The following is a 21569-nucleotide window of genomic DNA, read 5'->3' on the forward strand; positions in this document are numbered from 1 at the left end:
GCTTTGCAAAGCGCATTTGTCCAATGTTGTTAAAAGTAAACAACTTTACAGTAATTTGCATCTTACTTTTATTAAGAGTGAAAACAGGAAGTGAGAAAGTAACTCAGAACCATCAATCTACCACACACACACACACACACACACACACACACACACACACACACACACACACACACACACACACACACACACACACACTTTTCTGTTAAAGTGTGTTTATTGTGTTTTTTCTCCTCCCAAATAACCAAGCTTAACCTTAGCTTTTTTTTTCTTTTTAGGATTCTGAATAAATATTGTGACATACAGTACAATACAAAATAAGTAAATATGGGTGTAATGCACGTATTGCCTCTGTCTGTTACTGAACTGCATGACACAGCACTGTGGCCTTGTATGCCTTGGCTTGGCCTAGTTAAGAGCAAGAAAATAGGGCAAGGTTTGTCTCGTAGTTCTTTGGTCAAATAGCGGAATGAAACATCTTCTGACAGCTGCTTAATCCGATGAAAAGAATGTACTTTAACAAGAGCGAAAGGCGCTATTTAATTGCATTTTTACCACTTGTTCAAATCACACATAAACGAACGACGTGACGGCATGACGTGTACCGTTCAAGTTAACGGCGTAAGCTCGGAAATTCAGCTTTTATATATTGAGCACGGGTTGCTACTTGTTCAAGTTATGCCTCTGCGGTTAGAATTATCAGCTCATTGTAAAACTTTTAAAAGATTTCTATTCATGTGGCTCACAAGTAAAAAAAAAAGGATTTAGTAGTGCGGATAAAGAATAGCATATAGCTGCCGTTTTTGCAGTTATTCCCTTACGTTTGTGAAGTGTACGCTGATGTCACGTGACTGCTGGACCTCTTCGACCAAAACACCGAGGACCCCGCACAGCTTGTCAACAAAAAACAACGGTGACAACTTTCTCAGCGTTCACCGAGCAAAACTCTGAAGCTACAGCAAACCATCACTCACCTGTCCGGTAGACAGGCCGTCTCAATGCATTACAGAGGACCGAAAACACCGCGGCGATTATGGATGTGTACGATTTGTTTAGTAGTTGCAGAAAGGGCGACATTTGTAGAGTCAGGTAACCATCAGCTCTGCTGAGCTTATTATGGCTTGTGTGCTCGATGATAACTTATTTTACTTTACTGTGTTTGCCGGTGAGAGTTCTAGCATAGATTGGGCTAGCTTTTTCTACAATGCAGTCTTGCAGTTTAACTTCGGTTTTATGCAAATAAACGCGAGTTAACCACAGAAGGCAGTGTTGCTAACAGGAGCCACGATGAGCCAGTTTGTAACTGTAGCTAATTGTGTAGGTCAGCTCCTCGGTGTCCAGACGTAATGATCGCACTAGGTATCAGTGTCGGATGCTCAACCGGATATCTAGTCTCCTGCTATAGGACAGAGTTACCCCGAGAATTACGAGGAAAGAGCTTGACAGGACAGCAAAACTATGCTTAGCTGATCGAAGGAATCATCAGTGGTTACAATGTATACATAAACCAATTGTTGCAGAGTCCAATAAAGGGGGCGTGTCTGTACAGTCATGTGTACTAGAAAGTTTTCATGGGATTCATTGCAGTCCTGTGTTTCCATAGGAATTAAGAGGCCAAATAGCAACCAGGCTGGCACTAGTAATTGAGTGCACTTGATAATTTGATCACCAGCAAGTGTGAGGAGCTCTATGAAGATTTTAGAGGTTTTAGCAGTTTGCTGGTCTGGAGCATTCACGTGTGTTAACAGAATGTCCAGCAAATTTATCATAGGTTCAGACTGTGTAGTGCTTACAGAAACAAACATTGCACAATCAATAAGACTTCTAGAGCCATGTACTTTAGACAGATGACCATATTTAGACCATAATGTACAGCAGAAAATCAAAAACAACAAACACCTCATACTAGTTGTCAAGCACTGGGATAAAGGGGTGATGATTTGGATTTGTTTTGCAGCCACAGGACCTGGGCTTCTTGCAACAATGCAATCATCAAGTCGAACATAAAATACTCTGTATACCAAAGTATGCCAGAGTCAAATATGAGCCAGCCTAATTATCCAAGCCATCAGAACTGCATGCCTCCAAGTTTTACTTATTAGTACTGTAATAAATGAATGCAAATGATTTTGTAAAAGAATGATGTCATAGTCATGAAAGCGGTTCAATCTCATGCTGAGAAGCTGCTTTTTCAAATTGATTAGAATGAATAAGGGGATTAATTAATCAAACAGAATTCAATAATTCTATAAAATAAAATCATTTGTATATACCCTCCTCATCCTGTGTGACGTATGTATCTGTTTATTTTTATTTAAATCCTGGCGTTTTGTATGGTGAGTCGTGTCTGTGTTTATCGAAGCGCATCACTGTAACCTCTCTGCTCTTTGCCTAGATACCTTGTTGAACAAAGAGATGTTGACCTCAATGTAAAAGATAAATGGGACAGCACTCCATTGTAAGTACAGTATAGGCAGCTGATGTAATTCTCCCATCAACGCCGCATCATAATCATAACTGCTTTTAATATAAACACTTGTGTGCTTCAGGTATTATGCTTGTCTCTGTGGTCACGAGGAGCTGGTCCAGTACCTGTTGGCTAGTGGTAAGTTACAATCAGTTATAATCAAATAACACAGTATTAAACTGATGTGCTGTGCTTTAGAACTGCTCTGACATATTCTGTTGTATCATTCTAGGCTTTGAAATTTTTGATTTCATTTATTCATTTGTTTTTTTTTTAGGTGCCAAGTGTGAAGCCAACACGTTTGATGGCGAGAGATGCATGTATGGCTCCCTGAGCGACTCTGTTCGACGCCTGCTCAAAGACTACAAGTGTGTAAGCATCCGCGCCATGCAGCGGGATGATTTCAACTACTTTCTGCACATGTAAGGGTCATGATTTTTATGTTGAAAAGAAACAAGAAAATAAGAGCAATAACAGGATGTTATAGTACGTTTGTCTAATCCAGACATTTCTGGGTTTTTTCTTTAGGTTGCTAGAGCAGGGTCAGTATAGTGACGTCAAATTCCTGGTTCACGGACAAACGTTTCTAGCACACCGATGTGTTCTCAGTGCTCGCTCAGAGTACTTCACGGAAATGTTTGAGACCAAATGGAAAGGGAAGAACTTGATCAACCTCAAGCACCCTTTGGTAAGTCTATATGTTTTCATTAGTGTCCTGTTATATCACCATGTGTAATTCACAATTTTTAGTTATACTGTATGGATAAAGGCTGTTTTGATTTCAGATCAATCCTGCTGCCTTTGGAGCAATTCTACAATATTTCTACACAGGTGGGTGAAAAATATACCAGCTGATCTTCCATGTATCGTACAGGAGAAACCGGTGTTGTTGGGCAGGAAGGAAAGAAGGAAAATGCAAAAGATACAAATAAAATACAAACGAATATAAAATAAGTACGATAATACACTATATACAACGGTAGCATACACAGTATGTGATTATGGCTATGGTTGTGGAAATATGCAGGACATAAATTTAACTATTCTACCGCTACTATTCCTATGTAAGTAACAGATATCTATAATTATAGACATGTACACGCACACACACATGTACATACATCTGTATACATATACCTGCACACGTCCATACACATAGAAGGTGCATTATGCATGAAGTGGTGAGTTATCGAATCTGCTTTTGGGATATAAATAAATAATGGTAAAATAATTTGATCTTTAAGAAGAAATTGCACACGCTACTCTTTAATGAAATGTTGTAGAAAGCATGCTTGGATGATAGTTGGATTGTATTTAATGTAATATTTTTATAACATGCAAAAATCTTAGTAAGAAAATGTTGTTTCTTTATCTCTGTTTCAGGACGGATGGATATTGATATAAGTCTTGTGGAGGACAGTAGACGACTGGCTAAACAGTGCAAAATGGCAGATCTCATAGAAGAGCTGGAGAATAAATGCAAACAAGTGTATGAATTTGGTAAGGCAGAACTCTTGATTTATATTTACTTGAGTAATGCACGTACAACTTTAAGCCAGTCTTAAGATACCTCTCATTTCTCTTTTATTGTAATTTTTAAAGAGGTTTTAAGCAATAGTTCTTCAGGCTTTCTTAAAGTCTTTCTCAGTTTTTTTGGGATCATGACAATGAGCCCAAAAAACTCTGCCAGCGTAGTAAAAGCATACCTGGATGATAAAACACAGTGGAGCTCTCCCAGAGCCCGGACCAGAACATTATTAAAGCAGTGTGGGATCATCTTGACAGAGAACTGAACAAAAGGCAGAAGCATCCAAAGAACAGCTTTGTCTTTCAAGAAGCCTGGAGAACTATTCCTGAAGACAAAGAGATTACAAGAAAGCTGCCTAAGAGACTTCATGCTGTTGAAGGTAGTCATACTAAATGTTGACTTTTAAGCTCGTTCCAGCTCTGTTCGCCTTAAATACTGTATTTCCATTGCATGTTTGCACATGCTTCAATAAATCTCTGGACCTATTTCTGCTTTCGTTAGAAAAATATATAAAAAAGGAGTGGCTCAAGATTGCATATTCCTGATGTAATGCAGTTTTTCCACTTAGCCTCAAAATACCAGACCACCTTTTAATCCCATATGTTTTTATCTAGGACCATGTCCACACTAATACGTTTTCATTTGAAAACGCATCTTTTTCTCTCCATTCGGGCCTTTTGTCCACATTGAGACGGCGTTTTCGGTCAAGGAAAACGCAGCATTTTGAAAACGCTCTCCAAAGCGGATACATTTGAAAACGCCGTTTTTGCATCGCACTGTGGACAGCGAACCCGAAGCCTTTTCGAAAACGATGACACATTTTAGTCATGTGATGCAATCATGTGACCTATTAAACTAAGATAGCAGATTGTATTATACAGCAGTTGTTTTGTTTGCTCTCAATTTTGACAGCCCTATTAAAGATTATGGGCGATCGTGGCTCAAGAGTTGGCAGTTCGTCTTGTAATCGGAAGGTTGCCGGTTCGAGCCCCGGCTCGGACAGTCTCGGTCGTTGTGTCCTTGGGCAAGACACTTCACCCGTTGCCTACTGGTGGTAGTCAGAGGGCCCGGTGGCGCCAGTGTCCGGCAGCCTCGCCTCTGTCAGTGCGCCCCAGGGCGGCTGTGGCTACAATGTAGCTTGCCATCACCAGTGTGTGAATGTGAGTGTGAATGGGTGGATGACTGAATGTGATGACTGAAAGTGCTATACAAATACAGGCCATTTACCATTAACATCAGTTTGTACATGCTCCAGATAGCTTTTCTTCAGATTCTTTACTTCACTCGCTTTTGCAAATTTGTACCTTTGTGTTATTCGCAGCAACAACTCCACCTCATCGTTAGTCCATTTAAAAAACTCTGTGCTTTTCCTCAACATTTAGCTGGGACGTTTCAAAGAGCTGGAAAGTAAATAAACGGCAGACAGAAATGAGGCAGGGTCGAATCTTCTTGCGTTTCACGCATGCGCAGGACTGGAACGCAAGCGTTTCCAGCCGTTTCAATGTGGACGCGCAACTCTGTGAAAACGACTGATAATGATAGTGTGGATGCGGAGCGTTTTCAGACGAAAGCGCCATTTTCAAATCTATCCGGGCTAGTGTGGACGTAGCCTAGAGCTGTTGTTTTTTTCGCCCACTAATGATGAGTTTTCCATCTTGTCTTGTTTTCTTTCTGTCCTCATATCAAAGTGTCCAATAAACCGGGAATCTGTGTCAAAGTTCTCACCCTCGAGCCTCACAGCTGTCAACTTCAGGATGAGATGGCTCAGTTAGCAGACTGTGCCCTGCCCACTGAATTAAGGGTGAGGACATCATGGCAGTAAAATAAGTATTTTAGCTGAACACCGCATTCATTCCTGTTGATTCTCTTTAGGTTGGATTTGGTGAGCTTCCCTTTAACAGAGTCGACCGCTTCCCTACTTATCCCGACATCTGCTTCAGAGTCGATGGTTACGATTTCTTGTGCCATAAGGTACGGATGAGAAAATCCTCACAGTGTCTTCTCAGTTACAGTGCAGACTCCCACACCACCGCAGCATAAACATGAATGTGAATGACTGAAGTGCAGTTGTGCGTCTCTCTCCAGGCATTTTTCTGTGGACGTAGTGATTATTTTAAAGCCCTCCTGGAGGACCACTTCAGTGAGGGAGAGCAGCTCCAGTCTCAGCCCAGCACCCCAGTGATTACTTTACACAACATCTCACATGAAATCTTTATCCACATCATGTATTACATCTACACAGATGACACTGAGGTTTGTGCACATTTTTTCTTTCTGTGATGTTTGCATCCCTAATAAATCATTCCGCACTTTTTTATTTAGGAAAAAAAGGATCTTTGAAAACAAACATCGATTATAAACACAGACAAACCTGTGTAGCAAAGCTTAATTGTTAAATACCTGAACAATTGTGATCCTGGTGAGGATTTCTCATCATATTGTAAGAGAAGCTTTCCTGTATTGATATGGCAACATCAGAGCCATAGTGGATACAGAGGCTTACGGCGAAAGTGCTTATGAAATAAATATTGTCAAACTAGACAGATTTTTGGGTCGGTGAAACTGAATGTGATGCGTAAAACTGTTGGTTGGCTCTAGTTTTTGACTCCAAAACTAAAAAAAATCTTTATTGAAACCAGAAATGAGTACAATTTTGGTTAAAATAGGGGTAGGTCCTAATTTTTACTTTCATCTTCTTAAATTAAATTTTTGATTAATTTGGCCTGATGTGAACTACAATTCATAAAATCATAATTGCCTCGTGGGCAAAAAAGGATGTTGACAATAGAGCTGCCAATCAGGAGACAAAGATGAAGACCGTGGAGGAGGTAGATGAAGGTTGGTGTGAAATAGAGGCAGATCATCTGCTGTGGTGACCCCTAGAGGGAGCAGCTAAAAGAAGATCTCTAATGTAAAAAAGTCCTATTAGTAGCATTTTTCACATTTTCTTCCAGTATGCTGTTGAAAGACACGTAATTCACAGAACTTGTATCAGTGAAATGCATACAGCATTTGCATTTCCTCTGCTGGTGCCCTCCGTTGTTAAATAATTCACTGTGGTTTTTTTGTGGAGGCATCCATAAACAGACATGCAGCCAAGTAATAAAGCAGATATATTTACATGTTGTAATATCCTAGGCAAAAGAGATCTGGGTTGATTAGTTAGACTTTCTCTGTGTCACAACAGCTCATTTCCACACATCTGGGCCAGTTTTTTTATTATTACATAAAGCTGCTATAAGCTTAGAATTTATGATTAAAATAGGAGACACGGAACTGGGCACTAATTAGCTATTTTAATTGTCATATTTGGAATTAGAGCATTAAAATCCACAAGTGACGGCACATTTTGTCTCAGAAGCAGACAAATTCTGAAAAAATGCTCACCAGTGATCTCACACTGTCATCTTGAAATTTCTTAACTCGTTTGACAACCTCCCCTGTACCTTAATCGTAAGTTTTGACACTTAAATAAGTGTCACTAAAGATATTGATTTATATGTACAAGGCATCCAGAGGGAGGATTGCTGTTTTGAATTCTCGTGATAATAATATTCTCCCTGCTGGTTTCTCTGCATGTCCAGCTAATGACGGAAAACGTGTTTGATGTGCTGTGTGTGGCTGACATGTATCTGCTGCCGGGGCTTAAGCGCCTGTGTGGAAAGACGCTGGCTAAGACGATATGCGAGGAAAACGTTCTGCACATGTGGAAGACGGCCAAGCTCTTCCGTCTCTCTCGGCTAGAAGATCAGTGCACAGAGTTCATGGCCAAGATCATCGAGCGGGTGCGTGGCAGTGATGGTGTCCCATTGTCAGTGGGTCGTAGTTCTTCATTGTATCTGTGCTATTGTTCATGCTCATATTATATTCTAGTCAAACTCACAAATTCAGCTGGGGATCAAATAATTATTTCCCAGATTATAGGTACCTAAATGCATTGAGTTGTTGGAGTTTGATTGGCTAATTAGATGTTTGTGTTAACAACCAGTCGAAAATGCCCAAATGCCAATCATTAATGATGTTTTGATCTCTGAGACCATTTTATAATATTTTTGTTGCTGTTTCAGAACTACAGAGCTTATTTTTCCTTAAAAGTGTGTCAGCATCCCCCGAGTTCTCCATTAGGAAGAATTCACAACTGTCTACCTCTTGCATTCGTCCCATCACAGCTGGTGGAGCAAGCAGAGTTTGCCGAGATGGTCAAGGAGGACGCCGCGTCTTTAGAGAAGCGCCAAGAGACGGACTCGGTCCCCTTGGTGGACGACATCCGCTACCACATCGCCAGCAACGTGCAGACGTACAGTGCAATCGAGGAGGCTAACCAGAAACTGGAAGCCTTGGAGGAGCTGCTGGCGAGGATTAATATTGACTGCTGAGAGGTCTGCAGGTTTGTGATGCAGCTTCAGTGAAAGTTGAGGGCTTTTTTTTTTAATGGTGGATATTTTGCAAGGAGGTAACAAGCACGTCTAGTAAAACAAAAGTGAAAAAAAAACACATGCATTTGTATGTTTGCAGTTTTTATTTTATTTTCAGCATATTGCATAGAATATATATTTGAAAAGAGCTGGTTATGTTTGGTGCAGATGTACAGAGAGCTGTTCGTTGTGGCTGTTTAACGTTTCTTTGAGAGACATACCAACTGTGACAAAACATATTTTGCAAAATGGGTTCTGAAGAGATCATGTGTAATATATTTACAACAGACTACAAAATGTCTTTGCACTGCGAACATGTGTGTTTAATTTAGATGGAAGTCGTGTGCAAGAATTTGAATGTTTAAAAAAAATGATAAACAAGTTTACTGAACTTCATTAAATATAATTTTTACGTTTTAAAAAAGGCAGCTGGTTAAATTGATACTTTCACACTCGAGAAATATTGGCAAAAAAAAGTTTATGTTCGCTTTATCCAGAAGATAATTGAATCTTCTTCTGATCCCTTTGTTTGGTGTTACGTAAAATATTGCTTTATGCCATATTTAATGTGCAGACGCACCTAAATGTTAACATATTTAGTTGTATTACGCTGCTGTAGTTTGCCTCGCTGTTTGAACAGTGACATTTCTCCAGCATGAATACTTACCCCTTCTAACACAGTAATGCACTTTATTTTAACCTAAAATGAGAAATCTGTCGCCTAGTGTGTGTACCAGAAAATAACTGCTCTGAATTTTACCAATAAAACAATATTGCACGCAAGAGTAGTGTTTTCTTCAGTTTCTTCAACACATTGTGATTTTTTTCCCTTTTTTGTGGTCTGGAGATTATCAATAACCAACAGGATGGATTTCAAATTAAATTTGTTGTTTAGTAGGTGAGCAGCAACCACTAAATTTGAGTTCTCTGACCTTTCATCGGCTTCTAAATTTTATCCAGTGCCATTCCTGCCAGCTCCACTCAGCACCGAATAAATCACACAGTTTTAAGCTAATACAGAGAACATTCAAGTGTCATCAATAATAGTCCCACCCATCCGTTTTCTTCCATTTATCCAGTACGGGGTCGTGGTGGAGAGCTGGAGCCTATCCCAGCTGTGAAAGGATGGAAGGCGGGGCACAGCGATAGCAGGCCACCAGCTTACAGCAGGGCTAACCATTCACACTCACATTCAGTTTAGAATGACCAGTTAACCTATCACCATGGATGCCTTTGGACTCTGGGAGGATGCTGCAGCTCACTGAGAGAACCAATGCGGACAGGGCGAGGACATGCAAACTACAGACAGAAATTTGAACCTAGGATCTTCTTGCTATGAGGCAACCACAACACCACTGTGCTGCTGTCATGATTTAGATTTGCTTAGTTAAATCTGGGTGGTGACTTATTTGGCCAAGCAAGTTACATTCGAGTCTATTTCAGCATTGCTTTGCAGGACAGCCTCACAGAGCTGTTGGGGTGAATGTGACCTGATGTATTCTTCTTTTCCTTAGAAAAAAAATAAGACAAAACATTTTTTTACTCTATAATAACATGGGATAGATAGTATTACTGCTAAGAAGAGGTTTGCTGGGTTTTAGATCCAGCCTTAAATAAAAGAGGGAAACACACTCTTTCCTTTCCACTTGTTTCATTCGTTCATTAACAAAAAATGTCATTGTACATTTGTTTGATTAGAGGAGCAATTTAAGACACCTAAGGCACCTGGTGATGGCGCCATTTCTCAAGATTACCACTAAACTGGGTCCGTTGCTGTGAGTTTCACCACAGAATTGATGTTTCACCGACCCTTTTATTTGTGGGAAACAAATAATTCCTTCATCGGGGTCTTCAAACTCATGGGAACCTTTTCTTAATGGCACTGTTTTACTGTTTTTCCAAATGGCTTCATTATCACGAGTTCTCAACAGTGCCAAGAAGGGCTGTAAACAACTTAGACATGACTGTGCTAGCTGTGATTTAGATATGTGTGTATGTCAGTTACTGTACTTGTTCTATAGTTTACAATTCACATCCCGGTGGGGGCATTAAGCTTCTTTTCCAAGAACTGAAGACAAAACTCTGCGTCAACTTACTGAAGACGTGTTAGGACACATTAAAGTGCCGTTCACACCAAAGGCTAAGGGGCATCCTTTAGAAAACAAAGCCCTTGGCTTCCAGCCAGTATCTTAAAGGCTTAGTTTGCTGAAAAAGACTAGAATACACAATACAAGCAGATATTAAGCCAGCAGCGCCCTTTGTAAAGGTTTACGTGTTGTTCCTAAGCAACTTGTTCTTAGTCTTGAATGGAAAAATACATTCAGTACAATCCTACAATGTCAAACAATGGATGTGTACTCAGGGCCCAACAAGAATATATATATGTTCAAAGAACTATCCTCACTTTCCCTGAAGACTGTTCAGCACTGGAACTTCACACGTTCACATGTTCATTTATCTCCACAGTCAGCAAACCTCAACAAGCCAGTGCCTGAAAACCGTGAACTCTGATTGAGACTTCCTGGTACTAGCTAAATCTGACTTTTGACTGGAGGGATAAGTGGGTTAAGGTGCTGGGTATCTGCTGACCCAGGTGTAAATAAAAATCTTCAACATTTTGGTTTTTATCAAAATAATTAAACGGCTATTCAGTGAATTGTTCTTTGATGCGGTGAGATTGAAGAACTTTTCTTTCTGAGAAACCAGTAGTGGAAAGTTTTCACTTACTTTTCACTCATTTCATTAAAAAATTAGCCAGCGGACAAGCCCGCAGAGCCCTATGTATGGAGAATGAATCCTAATGACTTTGGCAATCCCCTGATTGTTACTGTAGTTTAACCATGGAGGTTACCTTTGAAGTTTTGAAATCGGGCATTACTTTGGTTGAGGAAGTCACCTTTACGGCCAGTAACAGATGGATAACTCACAGCTATCTGACTTGGTGCTGATTAGGGTTTCTCAGGGATTACACAACCCTTAGCTTTTTTCAGCTAACTTGAGCCGCACCCAAATGTTGTGGTAAGCGCAGCAGCAAAAACATTCTTTGTAGCCTGTTGAGCAATTTATCAGATTCTCCCTTTGCCCTTTGTCACAGTATCATTTGGAGTAGTTTGCAAATGGACTTTACTATCAGTGGATCTCATTCACACCTAGCATGAATCGGGTTTTCTGATTCAGGAGTCTAATGGTGGTGCACAATATGCACCTCTATGCAGCTCATTAGCAGCACCAGAGGTAAAAAAAATAAATAAAAAATCAAATGTCAATGTGACATTAGGAAGTTTCTCTGTAACATGTTTTGATATGGCATGCATCAAACACTTCTAACTGCAATTTTAATAATAATTTCCATTTCAAATCCACTTCACCGCACTGGAATGCTAGCACATCAAATGGCTACTCCTCCTTTACGGAGCACACTGACCTGTACCAAAACAGTTATTGTTTTTATTGTTTTTTTTTCCATATCCAAGTTATGACTCATATATCTGTCATGTGTCCAGTACAAACCTTTAAAAAAAACCTTGAAGGGAGGATGAGGGGATGAAATCTCTCAGCTCTGTAGTCATGCCACCTTGTGACTCATCGAGACTTCAGTGTGACAACTGGAGCCATCTGGAAAGGCAGAAATCAACGAGGCAAAGGGAGAAATGGCTGCACTTTCTGGCCTTTGCACAACATCAGTACAAGGTATTGGCTAGAGGCGGGTGTTAATCAATCAATAACAAGTTGGTGAGAACCAGGCAGAGTATAGTTATGGTTTAAAGCACATCAGCTTAACCATGCACCAAAAATCTCAAGAGACCGCCACATTTTATTTTGGCATTATCTCCCAACTTGGTTTCGCTGTTTCATTATCAAATGCCACTTCAGGTGCTACATGGATGACGTGTACAGAACATGCAGAGTTGTGTCATTCACACCATCTGTCTGCCCGCCTTTCCAACAAGCTCCTCTCGGTGTTCTCCTGCTGCACATGTAGCTAACATGTTTGGATTAATTTATATAGTGGAGCAGATGGAAGAGGTTGCAGGTGGCCGATAAGATGAGCAAATAAGATGTGTGTGTGTAAAGTAGGCCACTCCTTCTTTACTTTATTATTCTCTATTTTATTACTTTTCAGTGGTAAATATAATATGTATTACTCTGTCATATGTATTTGATATGTAGTTACTTTGCAGAAATATATTTCACTTAAGTTTAACAAAAAAACAGCTATAATAAGTCCTTTATTCAAAGTTTGCAAAAGCATAATTGATCTGAACAAATATATACAATATAGTGGGGATTTATACCCACCAGCTACTTTATTAGATATGGCTTTCTAGTTTTGATGTTGGACTGCCTTTTGTTTTCAGAATTGTCTTTTAAGGCTTAGATTCTGCAAGGTGCTGGAAACGTTCCTCAGAGATTCTCGTCCATATTTACATGACAGCACCACACAGTTGGTGCAGATTTGTTGGTCGCACATCCATGATATATACTTTATCACCTGTTCCTCACTGTGATGTTCAAGAAACCAGATTGGGATGATTTGAGCTTTCTGACATCATGCACTATCCTGTTGAAAGTAGCCACCGGAAAATGTGTACATGATTGTCATGAAGGGATGGACAACAAATAAAATCACAAGCTGCTGAATATCGACAGCAGCTGTCACATCGTTCAGCTGTGGTGGAGAACAATCATAAAGTATTAAATTAAATTAAATATATTTGCCTCAAAATAGATGTAGCGTTTGCAGAGATCATTTTGTATGGTTTTGTCAGTCATTTAAACAAGAAAAAAGAAAGGCACAATGAAATAATAAAAGAATAACAGTAAGGGAGAATACAAGAGAAAAGCTGTTTGTTTGTTTTTTGTTCCAGTAAAGGATCTTTTATACCTCTATCTTTACCACGTCTTGTATTTCTGTGATATTTTACATGATTCCATCATTATAACATCAAGTTTAACCATGATGTTAAAGGTATCATCTGTAACCATGTTCTGTGACTGACAGACCTGCACATTTGTGACCTTGTCTCTGAGTATTGACATGTCCTTGCAGGTGTCAGACATAACTCACAGCTGCTGTCACTGCCAATATCCTAATTTGCTATTAGTTGGAGATTACCACCTTAGTGAGAGACAGAGAGGGGGAGAGTGGTAAGCCCATACTTATCCAGTGACTGACCTGAAAGGCTTTGTCTCTTTCATGTCTTTGCTGTAGCTTACATCCCACTTTTATAATTTTCTGGAGAAATAAGCATTTAAAAAGATGCAGGTGCTTCTGACGCACACAATATAAAATTTGCACAATTTTCTTCCTTGCACTGTAGTTACAGTCCTTGTTTGGCAACAGAAAAAGCCTGTGCTTACATATTGTTAGAAAGACTTGGGACTTTCGCCGGCGTAGTGTAGTCCCAGCCAGCCATTGTGTAAGAAATGGCATCATCAGGCCTAAACACACTTAACTGAACGACAGGTTCCCGCCTGGAAGATCTCTTTATTGGATTGCCTTGATATGAGAGGGTTTCAGCAGACACTCATTTCCCCCACATTTCCACTGTTGTGTCAAATTCAAACACCAGGCAATAAGAACTCTTATAAACTTTCATAAAGACCGATTGCAGCTTGAGCTTATCAAATAGGAATTCTGTTTATCTCCGTGCCCTGCATGGAGGCTCTGCTTAGAAGTGTTACAGTCAGATGCTTACACTTAACATAGCCACGGTAATATGGGATTAAGCCTTACACGCTCCCTTTAAGCATTAGCAGTTTGGGGACAGACAGCGAGCAGTGGTCGTATTAGTCAGCTTTGTCGAAGACAGGGAGCTCTCTGAGAACGCTGAGTAAATATATCCGGCAATCTGCTAATCACAGAAACAAATCTAAACTGCAGTAAAGGTCGTTCTTCGCGGTCGGGTCTGTCCGATGTGCTATTGGTCAGATATGTGTTCACTTTATGCTCCATTATTTCTACATTTACTTGTTTGTGTACAGTACAACATCATGTTCATCCTGAGGTGAGTCACAAGGTTGCCAGCAGCTAACACAGCCATCTCTGCAGAGTGATACAGTCTCTGCATGTGAGACGGGATTACACTGTCACCATGTGACTGTTTTGCCCTTAGACAGACCTCTAACGAAAGACGGGCTAAATCCGTTGAGGACAACAACCTTTGGCCCTGAACTCTTCAAATGTAAACACACAGGTGGAATATCTGCGAATATACGCTTCGAACCTGACAAACATGCCGAGTTATGAAGTGTAACCTGCGAAGAGGAGAGGTTCATGCTAGTTCTGCTTTGTTTGGTTAAAACAAAGAGTTTCCACAGATGTATATGAAGCGCTGATGCAACTCAAAAACCTTTTTTTTCATGCAGATGAAAACAGCAAAACAGAGAATGTGCAACATCCTTTTTTCTCTTATAGTTTGCATTTCCTCTTTTTTTGCTTCTAATATTAAAAAAAGAACAACCATCAAACCCCAATCTCTTAAATTTAGGTTTCAGGTTTGTGTGCCTTTGTTACTTATTCAGCATCAGATTATTATTGATAAACCAGAATTTTCACATCTATTAATTTATTCAGAGTTAAAGTCACTCATCTGTCTGTGCTGCATACACTGGTGTGAGCCTGGATCCCAACATTTATTTTTAGTTTTCAAGCATTTTCCTCGTGACTGCTAAGAGTGACAACAAGCCCAGGGACATCATTCCACATTATGACTGCTATCAAGAGGAGGAACTGCCTGCAACCAGTCTTTATAGTTTAATTGTTTTTTAGGTCTGTTCAGCTCTTGGCTCTGAGACACAAGTATAAAAAGCACATAATGGCTAAATGATTTCTAAGGACCTCCAAGTTTAAGGCAATGCACACTGACAAGTAAAAGCAAATGAGCTATAAACACTAAGTTTTTAAACTAGCATGGTAGCTAAAAGTTGAAAGACATTCAAATCAAATATATAATCATTTATAATAATCCGTATAAATGATCAGCTTTTAGGTTTCAAAACGGAAGACTAAGCAGAAATTTAGCTCCTTTCAGCTCAAAGAGAAACACTGACATTAAAATACAAACATTAAAAGAATAAATCTCACTGATTCACTAGGGTTGCAAGTTTTTTTTCTTATAACTTATTTCAACTTTAAAATATATTTTTTTGTCATTCCATGTCTGGGATGTTTACTCTGTAGGCATGCCTCCCATTCTTAAGTTAGATAAAGCTCCCCCCCCCCCCTGTGTGTGTTTGGCTAATTTAGATTCAGGGTTGGTTTTTGTTACAAACAGTGAGCAGCCAAACTTGTGTGTTTTTCACCCCGGTCCCTTTCCGGTTTCCTTGCTATTCTATCCTCAGGCATCAGAAGTCAGTCTGTCCCACTGACAGAGCTTTTGTTCTCTGCAGAGTGAAACCTTCACTGAAACCCAGAGGCACAGGAAGGCTTTAAAGGACGCTTTGCTTTAGGCCACAAGAGAGTCACGAGATGTTGCTTCCAAGGCAAATAATGAAACATGCAAGGAAATGCATGCACAGAGTAAAAATAGGGAACCGAATAATCTGTTTTTCATCTGATTTGATTTGAGAGCATTTTTATTATTATTATTAAATTGCACAATGAATTTCTTGGGTTCATTCCAGGTTAAAAACTAATCATATTTTGGTAAATGAAACCATGAGTCAACTTTCACTTCCTGTTTTTCAAACCCTGTATATAAACTTCATCTAATCCATGTGCTCCGTTAAAAATGTGTTTTGACACTGATGCCATAGATTCACAGATAACCTTCCAGCATACACACTGTGGTTCTGTTCAGTGGGCACCGTCTCAGAGAGACAGTGCATGTGTCCCTACCGTCAATGCATGACATACAAACACGTGGCCGTGCCATCTGTTTGATGCTCCAGATTAAGACAAAACTACAGTGCAGTGAGCTACATGCCAAAGAATTGACCTAACCTTAGCTGCTTCACTTCAGGGATCAGGCCTGAAATATTTCATCAATCATGTTTCAAAGCCCAGAGAAGTGGAGGTATGCACTGGATAGTGGCTAAATTAGACAAAGGATGTTGAAGATTGAGGCATCAGACAAGAAGAAAAGAGGAAATCTCAGTGAAGATTCATGGATGTAGTGAAGGAGGATGTGCAGAGAGTTAGCGTGACAGATAGGGATGCACCTGTTACGGCCGGGATGGCTGGTGTGTTAGTGGAGCGAACCCAAATGCAGACACGGGAGAGAAAAACTGAAGTTTAACAAAAAGTGAGCCGCTTATTTGGCTGAATAGCAAAAACAGAAAAACAAGGGCAAAACTAAACTAAAACCTAAACTAGGATAGAACTAAACTAACTATGCAAACAATTATGCAAGACAACATGAAAACTGAACATGAACCTGAGCAGTAGTGAGGAAAAACACTATGACCAGCTATAACTTGATGCTGAACAGAGGAAGACGGTGGACTTAAATACACAGAAGGGTAATGAGGGAAGTGGAAAAACCTGGGGAAACACAGCTGACACAAATGAACGGGATGCCACAGGGGAAGCCAAACTAAACACACCTAACATGGAAACAAGACTTTCAAAATAAAACAGGAAACATAATGGAACGCAGACATTACAACATAAGCTTGACAATAGAACATGCAGACATGCACACACAGCAGACTGGGGAGACAGAACACAAGCAGAGACGCATGGGAACAGATAAGGGAGCGAAAGCACAGGCATAACTAAATGCTAAACATAGAGGAGAAGACAGACTTACACAGAAGACAGGAAAAGACTCATAAACATGGAGACATGGATGAAACATATACTAGAATAAATCACTCAGCTAAACCCTAACTAAATAACACAACTTAAGATGAATGCAATCTAACATAAGAAAAACAAAAATACAATATTAACTTAAAATGCTGGGTCACAGACCAGGCCCCTGACCGCAGTAAGGAGATGATTATGGCGACCTCTAAAGGGAGCTGCTGAAAGAAGAAGAAGTTATCGGTCAATAGATGGAGGAAAATGGCTGGCTCAATGGATTGGTCTGTAGTTTGTGGCCGTGACATCTGGGACAACTTCAGACAGCCATCCTAGCAGCGATCTTTGAGACTTTGATGCTAGCTGAAAATACTGATAAAGTGTCAGGTGTAGGGATGGGTATCGTTTAGGTTTTATCCAATACCGGTGCCAAATCGGTACTTTTGAAACGGTGCCGGTGCTCAGACGGTGCTCAAACCGGTGCTTAAAGAATGGAGAACACAAAATTGGTCCAAAAACCTCTCATGTTCAGCTGGTTTTTTGTAAAAAGACAACAATGTTAGCCTTTTCTGCAGCTATGGGGCATATATGGTATCACTCTTGGCTGGAAGCAGTGCTTAAACAATGGAAAGAACACAAACTTTGTCCAAAAACCTCTCATGTTTAGCTGCTTCCCTCTTTTTCTTTGGTCATTTTAGCCTTTTTGTCCAGGGTGAAGGGAGTATCTGCCATCAAACAAGAAGACAGCTGCATGTAGCTATGATGATGTTTGCTAGTTCACCTTACATGCATTAATGTAATTGTCATGGATCGCTGTGTGGCAGGCAGGAGGAGGACCCAAAATGCAAAACTCACAGACACGGGGATGAACTCAAAAATTACAGCTTTAATGCTGGAGAGGCAGAACGTAGGAAATACGAAACTAAACTGGGAAAACTAAATACAAAGCTCGCCTAGAAACACAGGGAGGAACACACACAACATGAGGGATGATCAGGGGAAGTGGATGCACACGGGGAACACAGGTGACACTGATAATCATAACAAGACACGGCAGGAGTGAACGTAACACTGATGGGAGATGGGCAAAGTAAAACAGGAAGTACACAGAGGTTCAAACAGGAGGGGAGAGAACACGGGGAGAACGCAGACATAACGGGCTGGGGAAAACATAGAGTAAAACACAAAGAGAGACGAGGGCTCATAAATACACAGAGGGGCACACAGGGGGTGAGAGTCACGAAGGGAAAACACATAAGGAACAACGTAACAGATCAACCCAGGAAGCATGGCCTAAATAAAGAACAAAATACAAAAATACATGAAAACTAAGAATACTGGGCCCACATGGCCCAGGACCATGACAGTAATAACGTGGTTAGCCTACTCAACGTAAATTACACACGAACGACATTAAGCTACTCACGCAGAGAAGAACGGCTGCTGCTGCCATCATCATCCGTCATCATTTCTGCTACACTGGCAGGGCTAGGGGCCAGGACTCTCCTCTTCGGGTTTTTGGGGGATGTTGCTAAATCCGGGTCCGATAACAGCCACCACACCCACAGTGGATGAGCTCGGTGTGAGGTCTCGCAGCAAGCTATCAAATACGGCGCGTTTCTCGGCTTTTAAAAAAAGACCGCTATGCGTCGCCAGGTGTTTCATCGGATTCGAGGTGTTACCTCCTTTGACAGTATCACAGTATCAGCTTAAAGCACTTGTTGCAGGCTGCTGAGTTTGCATATTTTGCTGTGAAGTACAGCCAGACTTTTGACTGCTTCGCCTTGGGCATTTTTGATCTGTAGCTCTGCTCTAAAAGAACGTAGGTACCTGGACCCGCCTACTATCCTTGGAAACGTAAAATGATTGGCTAGAAGTGTATCACAGGTCAGGAAAAAAAAAGCACCGAAATGTGCGCTGCTTTTCGGTCTGGTTACTACCGTTTATGTCAGAACCGGTGCCATCATGGCACCGGACACCGGTACCCATCCCTAGTCAGGTGTACTTACAGTGTTACTCATATTAGCTTAGCTTGTTAGCATACTTTGGCGAGCTCAGACAAGGAGGAGACAGAGGTATCGTTTGGTCTTGCTTCCCATGAGCTAGCCAGGGAGCACAGTCGTTTATTAACATTTGCAGAAGAACACACTGCCGCTAGCTAACTGCTCAGCGCGGCAACAACAACAACAACAACAACACACAGGGCGCCCTCTGACCCCGGAAGGACACACCGTCGCAGCGAGAGGGCGTCACCCGTCACCATGGCAACATACACAAAACATAACTGTACAAACAGAACCCCGATGTCCCCTGCCCCGGCATCTGCCGGAGCAAGCGGTCGATACGGTGAGAGCCTGTCCCGGTGCAACACCACCATGTGCTCCGGGCCCGGCATGCGGATACGGTACACCACGTCTGTTAGCCGCTCCATGACCTCCGCCAGCCCTTGCCAGTGACTGCAGAGTTTGGGGGACACTCCTCTCTTGCGAACTGGGAAGTACACCCAAACCTTGTCGCCAGGCATGAAAACCCCCCCTCGGCACTTGGTGTCGTAGGCTCTTTTCTGTCGTACTCCGGCGCTGGCCTGGGCCTGGCGGGTGTAGTCATGAACCACCTGCAGCCGCTTCCTCAGCCTCCTGTAGTAGTCCATCTCTGGCCCACCATCAATCTCCAGCTCAGGGGGGGACCCGAACACCAGATCCACAGGCGTCCGGAGCTCCCGTCCAAACATCAGAGCGGCAGGTGTGCACTGGCTGGACTCCTGCACCGCAGTCCGATACGACCAAAGGACCAGGGGCAGATGTCGGTCCCAATCCCGCTGGTGGCGGCTGGTGAGAATGGCGAGCTGGGTGGCCAGCGTGCGGTTGAAGCGCTCAACCAAGCCATCGCTTTGTGGGTGGTGCGGTGTGGTTCTCGTCTTTCCCACCCCCAGTCGCCGGCAGATCTCCCCAAAGACCTTCGATTTGAAGTTACGCCCCTGGTCACTGTGGAGCTCAGCCGGGACCCCAAAACGGGTGAACATCTCCTCCACCAGGTTCTCGGCCGTCGTCGTTGCGCTCTGGTCCGGCACCGCGTAGGCCTCTGGCCACTTCGTGAAATAGTCCATAGCCACCAACACATACTGGTTCCCTGACTCTGTGAGGGGGAAAGGCCCTAGGACGTCCACTCCCACTCTTTCCATTGGGGCCCCCACCAGGTGCTGCTGAAGGGGGGCAGTGGAGCGTTGAGTTGGGCCCTTCTGTACCGTACAGGTGTCACAGCAGTGCACATGAAGTTCCACATCCCGTCGACAGCCAGGCCAGTAGAACCGTCCCCTGAGGCGGCGGAGAGTTTTGGCGTTCCCATAGTGTCCTGCCTCCACCGAGCCGTGGACCAGCTCACGTCACGTCGGCCTCCTGCTCCCGCTTCAGCTGCTGCGTTGTCAATGGGAGCCACCCCCCTCCGCCGGCTGTGGCCTGAGCAGTAGCCACCCCCAGCACCTCCTGGGCCCGCTTCTCCTGTCGCAGGCCTGCGACAGGAGGAGCCTGCTAGCATCAGTGTCCACAATGAAAGGTTGCCGGGTGTCGGGGAAGGCCAGGACTGGGGCTCTGGTGAGGGCCTCCTTCAGCTGTGCAAAAGCCGCTGCACAGGCATCCCCCCAGCCAAACAGCTGTCCCTTGTCAGTCAGGCGTTGGAGGGGGCTGGCCATTGTCGCGAACCCTTTGATGAACCGACGGTAGTAGGATGCTAGGCCCAGGAAGCTCCGCAGTTCTTGGACGTTCGAGGGAGTCAGCCAGTCCCGGACCGCAGCCACTTTTGCAGGGTCAGTGGCGACACCTCGAGCGCTGATCACATGGCCCAAGAACGTGGTCTCTCTCGCCAACAGCCGGCATTTCGCGGGTGAGACAGTGCACTGTCGAAGTCGCCACCGTGCACCAACAGGTCATCCAGGTACACAACGCAGCGGCTATGAGGGATATCCACAAGCACCCTCTCCATCAGCCTCTCAAACATCGCTGGCGCATTGCAGAGCCCAAATGGCATGACCCTGAACTGCCACAGCCCCTGTCCAATGGTGAATGCAGTCTTAGACCTTGCGTCGGGGGCTAACTCCACCTGCCAGTAACCGCTGCGTAGGTCGAGGGAGCTGAACCAACTGGAGCCAGTAACGTAATCTAGGGCCTCGTCAATCCGCGGCAGCGGGTACGAGTCCTTCTTGGTGACTGCATTGAGACGGCGAAAGACCACGCAGAACCTCGGGCTGCCATCCTTCTTCCCCACCAGAACCACGGGTGCCGCCCATGGGCTATTGGACGGCTCGATCACCCCAGCCGCAGCCATCTCACAGATCTTCTCTTCCGCTACCTGCCGTTTCGAGAGGGGCAGCCGGTGTGGGCGCAGACGGATGGGCCGAGCAGAGCCGGTGTCGATGGT

General features: G+C 42.7%; 1 protein-coding gene across 1 annotated transcript; it reads left to right on the forward strand.

Moving 5' to 3' along the window:
- The first annotated feature begins 847 nt into the window (after positions 1–847).
- Positions 848–9212, forward strand: abtb1 (ankyrin repeat and BTB (POZ) domain containing 1). The gene is made up of 12 exons (XM_085443991.1): positions 848–1089; positions 2396–2458; positions 2550–2605; positions 2745–2889; positions 2996–3155; positions 3253–3298; positions 3851–3967; positions 5684–5796; positions 5868–5966; positions 6081–6248; positions 7580–7780; positions 8165–9212. The coding sequence occupies exons 1-12, from the start codon at positions 1034–1036 to the stop codon at positions 8369–8371; spliced, it is 1431 nt and encodes a 476-aa protein (XP_085300117.1). The 5' UTR covers positions 848–1033; the 3' UTR covers positions 8372–9212.
- Positions 9213–21569: the final 12357 nt, after the last annotated feature.

This window comes from Copadichromis virginalis, linkage group LG20 (assembly GCF_057382275.1).
Source record: "Copadichromis virginalis isolate Kocher_CV1m ecotype Utaka linkage group LG20, C_Virginalis_male_GT1.1, whole genome shotgun sequence".
Lineage (NCBI taxonomy): Eukaryota > Metazoa > Chordata > Actinopteri > Cichliformes > Cichlidae > Copadichromis > Copadichromis virginalis.

Coding starts and splice junctions, on each gene's coding strand:
- abtb1 (XM_085443991.1), top strand. CDS start 1,034: ATGGATGTGTACGATTTGTTTAGTAGTTGCAGAAAGGGCGACATTTGT. Junction 2,606..2,744: donor CCAGTACCTGTTGGCTAGTG/GTAAGTTACAAT, acceptor TTTTTTTTTTAG/GTGCCAAGTGTGAAGCCAAC. Junction 6,249..7,579: donor TCTACACAGATGACACTGAG/GTTTGTGCACAT, acceptor CTGCATGTCCAG/CTAATGACGGAAAACGTGTT.